At 40.2% G+C, this 13613-nt stretch overlaps 3 protein-coding genes and 1 long non-coding RNA gene across 5 annotated transcripts; 3 read left to right on the top strand and 1 right to left on the bottom strand.

Moving 5' to 3' along the window:
* The first annotated feature begins 43 nt into the window (after nucleotides 1-43).
* On the top strand, nucleotides 44-2884 carry Fit2 (Fermitin 2). Its single transcript, XM_018007107.2, has 2 exons — nucleotides 44-229; nucleotides 318-2884. The coding sequence occupies exon 2, from the start codon at nucleotides 447-449 to the stop codon at nucleotides 2571-2573; it is 2127 nt and encodes a 708-aa protein (XP_017862596.1). The 5' UTR covers nucleotides 44-229; nucleotides 318-446; the 3' UTR covers nucleotides 2574-2884.
* A 92-nt stretch (nucleotides 2885-2976) lies between these two features.
* On the top strand, nucleotides 2977-4207 carry PIG-C (phosphatidylinositol glycan anchor biosynthesis class C). Of its 2 annotated transcripts, XM_089466370.1 has the most exons (2): nucleotides 2977-3118; nucleotides 3259-4207. In XM_089466370.1, exons 1-2 carry the CDS (start codon nucleotides 3012-3014, stop codon nucleotides 3893-3895), a joined length of 744 nt encoding a protein of 247 aa, XP_089322496.1. In that variant the 5' UTR covers nucleotides 2977-3011; the 3' UTR covers nucleotides 3896-4207. The 2 variants fall into 2 exon arrangements, with proteins under 2 accessions (XP_089322496.1, XP_017862605.1); XM_018007116.2 differs by having other exon boundaries at nucleotides 2994-4207.
* A 17-nt stretch (nucleotides 4208-4224) lies between these two features.
* On the bottom strand, nucleotides 4225-8959 carry ZnT63C (solute carrier family 30 member 1). The gene is made up of 7 exons (XM_018007112.2): nucleotides 8823-8959; nucleotides 7483-7669; nucleotides 7283-7407; nucleotides 6497-6594; nucleotides 5922-6435; nucleotides 5629-5863; nucleotides 4225-5570 (listed from the first exon to the last, which is right to left on the bottom strand). The coding sequence occupies exons 1-7, from the start codon at nucleotides 8834-8836 to the stop codon at nucleotides 5385-5387; spliced, it is 1359 nt and encodes a 452-aa protein (XP_017862601.1). The 5' UTR covers nucleotides 8837-8959; the 3' UTR covers nucleotides 4225-5384.
* Nucleotides 6592-7669, top strand: LOC149269151 (uncharacterized). The gene is made up of 2 exons (XR_016269589.1): nucleotides 6592-7125; nucleotides 7466-7669. It is a non-coding gene; the product is annotated as an uncharacterized LOC149269151 (long non-coding RNA).
* Nucleotides 8960-13613: the final 4654 nt, after the last annotated feature.

Below are 13613 nucleotides of genomic sequence, written 5' to 3' on the forward strand. Positions count from 1 at the left end.
AAACACAAAAGTCTATCGATTACAATAGTGCTGGCAACTTATTGCAATTTCACATCAGTTCTCGACTGGTTCAGCAGTGAACATCACAGCAGCTATTCATTGAACAACGAACGTCGCTTTCTATTTCAATGCATTTTTATTAATTGCTCCAGTTTCTCAAGTGAAAATCAATCAATGAAATTGTGCGCTTCCGGAAGTATTACGGCATATGCAGCGTGCCCGCATTAAAGTGTGTAATTGAAACTTCAAGAATTCGTTGAAATAACTGTATTCGTAAACAGATGCAGCACAAACTCATAAGATTTTCATCTTTGTAGGCGAAGCGAATTGACGTAGGCGCCGCCACAAGGACGTTTACAGAAAGAGTGAGTGTGAGAGAGAGAGAGATAGACAGTGGCTGCAGATTAAAGGGCACATCTGACATCAGCACGCACAAATAAATAAAAATGATTCACGTTGGTGAGAATTCATGGAATTTGCGCATCTTCATAACGGATCTGTCTCTGGAGCGTACAATGCGCGTGCGCGGTGACCAGCATTTGGGCAGCATAATGCTGCAGCTGGTCGATCCAGAGAATCCGAAAGATTGGTCCGATCATGCGCTCTACTGGCCAGCCAAGAACATTTGGCTTACACGCACACGAGCCACACTAGACCAATGTGGCGTCCAGGCGGACTGCTTGCTCCACTTTACTCCCATGCACAAGATTCTGCGCGTCCAGCTGCCAGATCTGCGTTACATTGACTGCCGCGTGGATTACTCGGCAAAAACCTTTGCAGCTGTTGTGAATCTGTGCAAACAGCTGGACATACGCTATCCTGAGGAGTTGTCCCTGTGCAAGCCACTTGAGCCGGAGCATCTAAAAAAGAACTTTGCCCAGTTGCCGCATCTGAAGCGTGTGCCGATTGCGGAGCCAGACGGCACGACTTACCTGCAGCCTGCCCCAGATACCAACTCTTTTGTACCCATCAATTCAAGTTTTAATGGCGGCAGCAACGGCAGCCTTGACAAACCATCCGCTCCAGGTTTGTTCTTCTGTGCGCCGCTCTCTCCACATCATGTGGCAGGTCGACGCTCTCCCACGCCTCACACACCCGGAAACTGGAAGCCCAGCCATACAGGCTACGGCACCTATGACTCCTCCTCCTCGAGTTTGGGCGACTTCCAAGAGAACTTGGCCAGTTCGCCGCATGCGCCCAGCGCTGAGGTACGCGCCCGTCTGTTGCGTCCCAAATCGTTGGTGGAGAAGGCTCGACTGAATGTTGGCTGGCTGGACAGTTCGTTGTCGCTGATGGAACAGGGCATTCGGGAATATGACACTTTGTGCTTACGCTTCAAATACTATACGTTCTTTGACATGAATCCCAAGTACGACCAGGTGCGCATCAACCAGCTGTACGAGCAGGCCAAATGGTCAATTCTGAACGAGGAACTGGATTGCACCGAGCAGGAGACGCTGATGTTTGCAGCTCTTCAGTTCCAGGTGAATCATCAGGTGGACATGCAGCCGCTGCCCGCCGTAGATTCGGGCGTTGAGACGTCCAGCCAGGAGAACGACGACGACGACATCGATTCGGCGCTCAATGAGCTGCAGATCACGCTGGAAGGTGGTAATGCCAACGATTCGGTTAACATCACCCATATACCGGAACTCTCGGACTATTTGCGCTTCCTTAAGCCGCAGCGCTTCACGTTGCGTGGCTACAAGCGCTACTTCTTCACCTATCGCGACTTGCATTTGCACCTGTACAAATGCGCCGAGGATTCGCGACGCACTGCGCCCGTAATTAGTATCAATTTGCGTGGCTGCGAGGTGACGCCAGATGTGAATCTGGCACAAGGCAAATATGCGATACGGCTCGAGGTGTCACCGGAGGATCGCCATGGACCCAACAGCGAAGTCTGGGTGCGCTGCGAGAACGAGCAACAGTACGCCAAGTGGCTGGCCGCGTGTCGCCTGGCAGCCAAGGGACGTTCCCTGGCGGACAGCACATACGAGAGCGAAGTCGATGGCATTCTCTCACTGCTGCAGATGCAACGACCCGTGCATGGCATCCACGTCAACATCGATCCACGCAGTGTGGATCCTGTCGACTATCTGTCGCCGAAGATGCTGCGCAAGCTGTCCGGCAAGGCCGTACAACGCATTCTAGAGGCGCACGCCAATGTGCGGGAGCTGTCACTGCTAGAAGCGAAATTGAAGTATATCCAAGCTTGGCAATCTCTGCCCGACTTTGGCGTCTCGCTGTTCATCATCAAGTTTGACGGCCACCGCAAGGAGGAGCTGCTGGGTGTGGCCCACAATCGAATCATGCGCATGGATCTGAGCACGGGGGATCACATCAAGACCTGGCGCTACAATAGCATGAAGGCCTGGAACGTTAACTGGGGCATTAAGTGCATGATGATTCAGTTCAACGATGAGAACGTCGTCTTTTCTTGCCTCTCTGCTGACTGTAAGGTGGTGCACGAATTTATTGGCGGTTACATTTTCATGTCAATGCGCTCCAAGGATAACAATCAGACGCTCAACGAGGAACTGTTTCATAAACTGACGGGCGGCTGGTCCTAAATTCTATAATCCTTATCGTATTTATAGAGGAATCTCTTATTGTTGACAGTGGCCTTATTTAGAGCCCATTTTTAAAAGCTGACGAAAGTGCCTACTCACAATTTTTAATGCAATGTTATTTGGGTTAGTTTAACCAATTCTTCGACGATTGCCCCTTTGTAACTAATCCAATGGATTTTTACTTATTTTAACTCTATATACTATATATACGCTACAATACTAGCCAAGGGCACTTTTGCCCGCCTAATAATATTAATAATACAGCCTTTATACAACTAACTCTTAAGCGCGAATAAAACATTTTAACAATTTCGGAGGTCTTTTTTAAGTTAATCTAAATTCAATTTGCGCGCCTCCTCTTTTTGTTATCGATACATACATTGGTGATATCGATTACTCTATCAGCTGATTGCTTGTAAACAAACCAATTGTCAATAAATGTATTTGGTTCTAATTAAAAAATGGCTAAAACCACGCACGGTAAGCGTAAGCCTTGGGTCAAGAACCTCTACTCAAATCGTGACTATCCGGACAACTATACGGATGTGAGTTTTCTGAAAGATTTGCAAACGAATCTTCACGTACGACTTTATACGTTCGGTGAGGCTGTTGCCGGCATCACCGTGCTGAACAATCAAATATCCTGCATAACTGGCTTTCTGATACTCTACTATATGATGCTCAGCGATAGCGTTGGACCAACGAGTATACTGGTGCCCACGTGCATCATCACTGGCATCGGATATTTATATTATCGGGGCAGCAGTCTCAGCATGAAATTGCTGGGCGAGGACTCGAAGACGCTGTGCACGGTGCTGCTCTTTGGTTACATCTTCTCACCGATGCTGCATACCCTGACACAGGCCATTAGTACGGACACCATATATACAACGACATTCTTTGTGATGCTCTTCAATCTTATGTTCTCCGACTACGGCCTGGTCGTGGCCATGGTCTCCAAGGCCGTATCCCTCAATGCAGCCATATTCGGAGCTATATGCTTGGCGTCACGTCTGTCTACGTCGTATCACGCCTTTGTGCTGCTCGTGGAGGCGGCAATCTTCTTTGTGCTCTATCCCATCATAACAGCGGCCACATGGCACGCCCTATGCATGGTGCCCATCTTCTGCATATGCTGTGCGGCGCTCTATTACATATCGCGGCCCGTGCTATATCTATATGCCTGCACCACGCTTTTCATTAACTTCGCCTGTCCGCTCATATTCGTGAGGAACCAAAGGCATAAGTTCAATATTCACGGACCGTGGGATGAGGCGATTGTCGAGGAGAACACCGACAAGAATCTGGATGAGAACTTATAGCGTCAGCTTCGCTTCTCAGAGATGCAATGCATTGATGACGGGGAGCACGAGCCAGAGCAATAAATATTTTCTTTATGTCAAGCACAGTCTTTTGTTTGTTACATTCCTTTGAAAGATCTAATTTATTTTAGCTTTAGTTTGCTTTTCAAATTTAATTTTCATTAAAATTCACACTTAAAGTCGATTGTAAATATACAGGAAAAGTTATCTACTCTGTAAATAAAATGCAAATACTTTGTTTATTGTTTTAAGTTGTAATGAAGTGAGTTAAAATTGCAAAACTATAATAAAATATATTATTTACAAATGAAATTTGGAAGGGCTTTGGCTTTAATCAAAATCAAATAGAATTATATTTTGTTTGGCTTTCATTTCTCGTATCATTTAATTATATAATGATTTATGTTTGATTTAGGCATATTTACAGACATCTACGTAAACACAGTGAAACAATCAGATAGGATAATACAGCGGCATAGTAATGATAAATATAATTAATGATATACTAATTAGCATAGCGCAGCAAACCCCTTTTCATACTTTAGCATTATTAATCAAACTACTAAGAATAAAAAATTAATGCCTAATTATAAAATGTATATATAAGTTTTTATTTTACTTTTTTTTTTTTATAGAATTTGCAAAAATTTTAATACGCTTGGTATTCGTAATTCTTTTAACTTTCCGCTAAACAGTCACAGCTGTCACTGTCTTTGTTCATTAACTATATTATGTATATATATATCTACTAAATATAATGTGTGTTTTCTCATCTCCTTTTCATGTATAAACTTTTTCAAAATGTAAAAAACGTACATATATTCTTAATTGTTGTTGCTCTTACGGCTAAGAATTAACTAATCTTTTGTTTCAATTTTTTTCATTTTGTTCAATCTATCAACATTTCATATAATTTATATATATTATATGAAAAACTGCTAAATTGCTAAATCTAAACATTTTGATTTCAATTAAACTAGCTCATAAAATATGTAAATGAATTATGGTGCGCTGTTAATGTTTGTGTTTATGTTGTTGTTGTCGCTTGTTGCACATAAGCACCAACACTTTAAAATAATTCTTTATCTGCTAAACTAGACAACAACGCTGAGAACCTGCACTTAACCACGAACTAAAAACAAAATATGTGTGTGGATGTATTTTCTACTAAACAGCTTAGGTTGCGTCTCCTTCTACTGCTACTGCTCCTTTAAAGCGCCACCTCATCGCCGTTCCGGGTGCAGGCACCGCCGCTGAGTTTCACTTGCTCCTTGGACTGCTCCTCGGCACGCAGCTGCAGCTCGCGACGTCTTTGTGCAGTTAGCGAGAGACTTGGGCTGGCATCGCTGGCCGCGATGACTTTGGAAGTTTTTTGCTTTATTATATCACGTGTTGTTGATGATGTTGTGGTTGTGGTTGTTTTAGTGGTTGGGCTTGTATCAAAGTGTACTTGATGCTGTTGTGCTGTTGACTGCTGCTGTTGCTGTTGTCAGACTATTTCATTCTTTGGCGTTGGCTCCGCGGCTGCTGTAACAGCGCTGCCATTGCTTATCACCGGGTTGACGCCACTGGCTGCGGCCTCTAGCAGCGAGCCAGCCTCAACATCGCCCGCTTGGCGTGCCGCGTTGCGTTGACGGCACATGTAAGGTGAACTTGAGGGTGAAGGCAGCGGATTCTGTAAACGAATATCGATTTAACTTTCTCTTGTTCAATGGAAATTTATTGCAACGCACCAATTTGTTGTTGTTTTGGCAGCAGGTGGCTTTCACGCAGCCCTCCTCTGTGGTGGGACAGTCGAGCGCACAGCAATCGGAGCCACTCATATTAATGCTGGAGGTGCCATCGGACATATTGCAGCCCTCGATCTCACTGAACTCTGGCTGTATGGTGGTCGAGTGTATGCCTTCATTGTGAAAGAACTCTTTCACCTTCTCAGCTATCTTCATGTACTCTGACAGATTACGGCAACTGCAAGGCAACTCAAAATTAGCTAAGAGTATTTAAGGGTATTTCGATTAACTCCTACCGTATGTGTGCAGACGCAATGATGCGATCACCGGCCAACTGCCAGACATGGAACTCGTGCACTGCCAGCACGCCATCCACCTTCTCCAGCAGACGTTTCTGTATGGCGTCCACCTGAATGTGCGTGGGCACCGTTTGCAGCAAAATGAGCGCCGATTCACGCAGCAGCGGCCACACAGAGTGCAAGATTAGCGCTACCAGCACAATGGACAGCGCTGGATCAATGTACAGGCGATACTCCCAGTCACTCTTCCAGACTACCAGTGCACTCACTACCACAATAACGCTGCCCAAGGCATCGCTGAGCACGTGCAGAAAGGCGCCACGCATGTTCATCTGGCCGGGATCATGGCTGTGTCCATGGCTGGACTTCTTAACTTGCTTTTCCTTCTGCTTTTCATAGGCATAATCGTTCGGCTCATCCTCACCCTCGTCCATGTTGGCCAGCTCTGTAAGCCGGCTGTGATTGCGTGTCAAACCACCGCCATGCGAGTGTCCATGATGACCGCCATGCTCTAAAATCAATAAACCTTGTTCTATTAATGAATTAAATTAACTAATATGTAGCATACGCACCATAGAGCAGACACAGGCCAATCATGTTGACCAGCAGACCGAGTATACCCACAATGAGCAATAGCTCTGGCTGATGTATGGGCTCCTGCTCAATGAACCTGTGACAAAAATGCAAGAGAAAATTTAAGCAATTGTTCAATCCAGCAAATGCATAACATTCGCTTTAAACTCTATCACAGGCATGTTATTAATTACATATAAATGTTAATAAGAAAATGCGTAAATGTTAAGTTTTTAGCTCTGTTATATTGCAAAGTCAATAGCATTAGCTCTGTTATGCTGCATGCAGATTGCTGTTATTAACATGAAAATGTCACCAAATTAATATTTTATACTTTTACATGATGAATTTTTATATAGTAATACTGAGAAAATATATGCATATGCTTAACTGCATATATTTACTCAGCTAAACTCAGATCTTGATCAATTCTATTGAACAATAAAGGAGCAGCCTTTGCACGTTTATCCAATCGAATGGCGTATAAAATCGTAAAGTGGGAAGAAATAAATATGCACGCGGCATGCAAATTGAAACGTTGCGAATAGCGAATGACAAAAAACGCAAAATACAAATTTACAAATTAAACGAACGACTAACAACAACAACAAAGTGGTCAAGAAAATGTGTAAGACGTAATGGTGACAAGGCAAACGGTTCGGATTGCGCTTTAGGTGTGTGTGCCTGCGTTGTGGAGGCGTTGACCACAGCAACAAAGAAACATAAATATATACACTATATATATATATATAGTATGTATACGGGTACAGGTACAAGTGCCTCACCTTTTGCAAGCCTCAATCGTGATGCTGAAGCAGAGCGCAACCAGAAACACCGCATTGACCAGAGCTCCCAGCACCTCGGCTCGTGCCCAGCCAAAGGTGTTCTTCGACCATTTTTTGGGCGACATCTGTGAATAAGAATATACATGTATTTACATATTAATTATAGTTTTATGTATATCATAGGGTTATGGTGCACTCACCTTCACTGAGAGGAATGATATGACCAGGGCAGCAATGTCGCCCAACATGTGAAAACTGTCCGCCACTAGCGCCATCGAGTTGGTCACATAGCCCACGATGATCTCCACAAAGAAGAAAAACGCCGTCAGCCACATCATTGAGAGCAGGCGACATTTTTTGCCCGAATATTTGGACATCTTGGAGAAGCTGAAAGACAAAATTTAGATAAGTGATATAATCAGATATATAAATAGTTATATATAGGTATATTTGTATAAAATTTAAGTATTTCAAAAACATTCTTTTTCTTATAGATATCATGTATTTGTCATGTTAATTAATTTAGTTGCTCTATTATAGAAACTTAAGAAATTATAAAAGTAGCATTATACATACACGGATCTCTGCATATATATATAAAATAGACTACAATTAAGTAAAATCAGTATATAAGGCGGTCCGCAGACCGCGCGTTCAATCACCTTTCAATTCAGTGCATAAATTGAATTCGTTTTAAGTGAAAAATCTTTGAAAACAAATTAGCAACAAATTGAGTTTTATTCAATTGTCACGGAAACTTTTTTTATTGTCGGAAAAGTTTTACACACGAGATTTAATTGAATGAAAATAGATAAAATTGAAAAACACTTTAGGCTACGCTTGAGTGGGTGTAGCTCGCCGAAAAACAGGGACAGGTATGCCAATTGGGACTGTTACCTGTCCCTTTTTCTCACTCTCTCTCTTTCTCTCTCATTGCTTCAGTTTATGGTTGACTGCTCTTTGAGCTTTGCTTTGATTGACTTACACAAAGAAATGCATTTGATTTGCTGGAATTACTGAGTGAAACAAATTTTGTTAAGTGCATCTGCTGCAATTTATATATGGTATTGTAAGTACGTATGGGTAACGTCCGATTTAATTGAGATGACATTATATAGGCACTATCATCAAATCAATAGCGCTAAAGCGGGATCCCATGTTAATAGCATTAGAATGTTATATTTTTGGTAATAGAACGGTTAACAGATCAAGCACCCATAACATACGCTATACACTTGTAATGATATTAACATTAAAATGTTAAAGGATTAACAGCTGATCATGGCTAGAGCACTCTCTGTCCACATGCCAATTGACTAGATAGGTGAATATGTTAAATTTATTCGTGTTTACATTTGCATGTTAAGGGATTCACACATAATCAAATCCAATTGGATTTGTGGTTATTTATGTTCATATTTAACGACACCGGCTAATTATTTTCACTAACACCAATAGTTACTGTGAAGGGTTAGAGGCACTTTGTCCAATTGGATTTCTCTTGATATTCAACTGGAACTGGCGAATTCGTTTGACTTACACAAAAAACTGCATTTGACTTGCAGGGTTTGTTAAGCTGAATTGATAGTTGAGTTTTTAATGCGGCTATTGCTGCTGCCGGTACCGTTGCTGCTGTTAATTGAATTACAGTTATGCGAGAGCACGAGTTGGCCGGCAATTTAAAAATGCCTGTATGCAATGTATTTACATATAGATAGCAATTGTTTTTTACTGCGAAGCGCTGCAACAGCACTTGTTTGTTTTTTTTACGTAAACATAAATAAGGTATACAAAACAATTTCAACTGAAACGAATATAATACAAATAACGACATTGGATTCGTCGTCAAGAGGGCGAGCGACCGCTCGCCAAGAGTTGGGGGTGCAGCTAGTAAGGGATGCGGGCGTGTTGGAGGGTGGGACTAGCTTGTTGCTAAGAAAAACAATTTGCATGCTCTCGCATTTACTTTCTCGTATATATATATATATATATATATATATATATATATATATATATATATATATATATATTACTATGTATACTCGATCAGCTTGTTGACTAAGCAACTAAACAAACTCTTTTGGCCCCCACTGCAACTTAGGGCAACAGAAGCAGCAGGCGTGGCCGTTGGCATTGGCATTGCTCGCTGCTTCATTCAACAACAAAAACAAAAGTTCCCTCAACAGCAACAACAACAGCAACAGCAACTACAATAGATTTCACAATCCCTTTGTGGCTTTTCTCCTGGCTTTATCTCTCGCCCAGTCTCGGCACACGAGACGCCAAAAAAGTGATGGCAAAATATTAAATGAGAATTATTTGTGATACACCCGAACAATGCGTAAGCTGCAGGCCTTATCTAAGGACCAATATTTGCTTTTATCCCCTTATCAGCGGCCGCTTACCATAGATAAAGATCTGCGACAGCGTGCGATAAGCACGACACAATACCGTTTTTTAATGAATCTGCGTTGGCATGTGCAAAATAGAAGAGGAAGTGTAGAAGAGATTAAACCAATATGTAGATACCCTTACGCTATATAATATGGATTATAAATAAATCTATTTATAGACACACATGTTAACGGTGCTTAATTTGTTTGTGAACTATAACTTATTCAAAAAATTTTAAGATATTTCGCTTATATAGGTAATACAATAATTTAAAATTGAAGACATACAACATTCGAAATTCATAATACCCATTTGATGAGCAAACAGTCCATTCTTATCATTTTTGGTCAGCTTGGAAACTACGGAAAAGTGACAGTAAAGAGATACGAAAATTATATATGCGCAAAAAATAAAACAATGTGAATACATTGTGTTTAACTAATTGTGTGATAAGTGTGGTATTAATATCATTTATGACCCTATGTCTGCTCGTATTTATATAGATATTATACATAAATAAATATACATCAAAATAACTATGGAATTGATTAGACTGTTAAGAGGCTGTAGAAACTTTGATCTGTATGATTTAAAGTATTGTGTTGAATTTTTTTGTACATTCAATGACATTTTTGGAATCTAATAATGATAACTAACTAACTAACTAACTAAAATCTGCTAGATATTTGATAAGAGAGCTGATTCATGTATAGCAAACAGTTCTCTGGCTCTTTCACTCTCTGAGTATATGTGTACATATAAGTAGAAGACTAGTCAATGTCTTAAAAGAAAGATATTAATAATTACGACGCAGTTCGCTTCCTTCTCTCACTAGTCTTTGTTCATTTTTACAAATACCAATAAAACAACAAATGAGAACAATATATATGAAATAATATAAAGCAAGAATATCTCAATTCATGTGTCATAGCCATAGGGCCTACATGCTCCATTGATATACAACTTGAGCTGAATTCACTTGCTCTATGCATGCGCTCACCTGTAAATTGCTAGCAGTTCTCACCTTCACACTTTATTGAACACTGGTCAAGAGTGTTTTAGTTGGCCTTATACCATGTCATGCCTTATAGACAGGGCTTTAGCTGATAGCATAACATAGCATTGATTGAGCCTTTGAGCCACTCTCTGATAGCGGCATTGCCAGCAAATCAGTTGATCCAAACGTGTCTGGCAAGAGTAAATGGGTTACCTCAATCAAATGACAAGCGAATCGAAAGCGTAGGGGCAGAAAGAGAGAGAGCGAGGGGCAGAAAAAGACAGTTAGTTAGGTAAAGCTCCTATCCATAAAACAGTGGCTCTACTAACATATTTCGAACGACGGACGAGTTCAATCCGATTTCATGGTTATGTCAGCGAGTTAACCAGTTTTAGGTTTTTAGCTTGTCCAGGAACGTGCTTGTAATAATTAAGTTAAGCTATAGCTATATAGAATTAGTGCTGTAAGACCTCGAAGCCCATGATAACGAAAAACAATTTAATAAGCTGTAATTACAACAATTTCGAATGCCTACAAAGAAGCTCGAGTTATTTTGACTGACGCTAAAATTGTATAGTAGTATTATATATGTGTATGATAATGTTACATAGGAATAAACTAAGCTAAGCTCACACATTCACTAATGCCAATAGAATCATATCAGGAATATTGGAATGCATAATGAAAATATATAAAATAAATATATACATTTATAATGCATACATATTTATGCATATATATTTTATTATCGTATGTTATAGTCCAGTCTATCTCAGATATATATATATATATATACTAAGCATTGTCTAAATATCATTTCCGTGACTATTTATCTATATGTCTCTATATAATTAATAAATCTGTTGGAATTACTATATCATAATATTGTTGTAGAAACGTTAAACTAAAACGAATTGACCGAAAGAAACGGCAAGGGTAAGCGTTGGCACTTAAAAATACTAAATACATTTATTTAGTTGATATATAATATACATGTATATGTGTTTGCATATATGCATGCTTCGTTTGTACATAAATATCTATAGCACGTGATGTGCCTACGCATTTATTACGACAATTAAGCATGCAGCACACATGCAAAGGCTACACTCACTCACTCAACCACACAGCCGCACAGATACAGTGCACATTTAATACGCACACTTACACACACATACAGCTGCACAGCTGTGATTTAAGCCGAGTTGGGGCACAATTGGGTTACAATATTCTAGGTCATGTTGCTTAATTGGCCGCACAACATTTGCATGTGTGTATCTGTATAGTCAGACACAGATATATATATATATATATATATATATATATATATATATATGTGTGTGTGTGTGTGTGTGTGTTAACAGAGTTTCGTACATGTTGAGCTTTTGGCATATGCCATGTTGACTTTATGGCCTTTCTAGGTTACTCCTTCTATCTGCCGCCCACTCGCGTATGCTGGCCAACATCTGATAGGCCGCATGGCAACACCAGCATAATCTCATATGATCTCTGATAAGAATTTTTGAGAGTGTAGACCTAAAACAAAAACATGACCTACAATTTCATCGAAGCCTGCAGTGTAAGTTGACCAATAACTAAAGAAAACTGCTTGGGAATAATAGAAGTATGTAAGTTGACAAATATAACGTATGTTATACAAATGACCATGGAAAATATTATCGATGTACATATTACTCAAGTGAGTATGGAGGAATGATACTGGAATTTCTGTCATATAAGCAATCAAAAGGGAAGTGATCACAGAGAAGCGATGAGATGTCAGAAGAGAAGAGATCAGACAAGAAGATATCAGCAGTAAAGAGAACTTCAGTGTAAAGAAAGGTGAACATGCGGGACATTGAAGTTATCATAGAACAATTGGTATTCCCATAATGCCAAAGCAAATAAGTTGCTAAAAAAGTGAATAAAAATAATATAAAAAAAAAAAAAAACAAAAACCGAATCAAATAATTATTTTAATCACAAAATTGCATTTGCGGACAATGGCGGAAATTGCGCCAACAACAATTTTATTTTACCCATTGAAAATCGGTAAATAGGGTATATTGGCTAAGTGCAGGCATGTGAAACAAGCAAAAGAACTTGAGTCTGTATATTAAATTATCAATAAATCTTAATTAATAAACAGGAAAAGCTACAAGAGCAAACAAATATAATTCCAGAAATTCGTTAGATTTTTTTATAAGAGTTAAAGCCAAGGAAAGAAGCAGCTGAGGGCAGCATTTAGGGTATTGGGCGGTCGCGCATTGCCGACGAAAACACTTTTACTTGTAATTTTGCCTTTTTTTGCAGAAACTAAAAGCAAAGAAGCGCCATCAACTGCGCAGCTGACAATTAACCCGGTTTTCCTGCGGCCCCCAAAGGCAGGCGCGGAAAAGCACAAAAAGGCGCAAAAAACCAGCAACAACAAAAGCAGATGAAAAGCGCCGGCCTGAGGGCAATAGAGTGAAGAGAGAACGCGTAAAGAGAATGTTGAGAGAGGGCATGGGGATAGGTGTGGGTAGTATTGGAGAAAAGTGGGACAGGTAAGTGAGTTTTGATTTATTTATGCAAATTTTGTGGCACATTGCAGGGCCCGAAAAGAAAAAGGTAAAGGGTCGCGGTTGGGTATGTTTTGGTAGGCGTGGCATTGGCTGAATGCTATATATAAATATATATTACTGACCCAATTCGGCTTACAAGCAGTCAGCTGGCCTCTTATCAGCAGGAAGCAATACTTTTTTTTTTTTGCATTAATAGCCAAAAACACTTAAATTTCAGTTAGGTACACTGAACAACAAAATTTATGCCTTGCCTTAGAACTATAAAGATTCTATATATTTATCACGATTATAAAATACAAAATATATATAAAATCAGTTCTGAATCTCTAATAGACCAGGAACTAGATAGCATTGATATATATATGTATTATTTATA

The sequence above is a fragment of the Drosophila arizonae genome, chromosome 4, assembly GCF_054131065.1.
Source record: "Drosophila arizonae isolate 15081-1271.41 chromosome 4, UAZ_ARI_1.0, whole genome shotgun sequence".
Classification (NCBI taxonomy): domain Eukaryota; kingdom Metazoa; phylum Arthropoda; class Insecta; order Diptera; family Drosophilidae; genus Drosophila; species Drosophila arizonae.

What these genes read in the sequence shown, in the direction of transcription:
- Fit2 (XM_018007107.2), top strand. Translation starts at nt 447, where the DNA reads ATGATTCACGTTGGTGAGAATTCATGGAATTTGCGCATCTTCATAACG.
- PIG-C (XM_018007116.2), top strand. Translation starts at nt 3,035, where the DNA reads ATGGCTAAAACCACGCACGGTAAGCGTAAGCCTTGGGTCAAGAACCTC.
- ZnT63C (XM_018007112.2), bottom strand. An exon ending in ATTGCGTCTGCACACATACG is followed by an intron (nt 5,864 to 5,921) that starts GTAGGAGTTAAT and finishes GTTGCCTTGCAG; the next exon opens with TTGCCGTAATCTGTCAGAGT. An exon ending in GCCAAAACAACAACAAATTG is followed by an intron (nt 5,571 to 5,628) that starts GTGCGTTGCAAT and finishes ATTCGTTTACAG; the next exon opens with AATCCGCTGCCTTCACCCTC.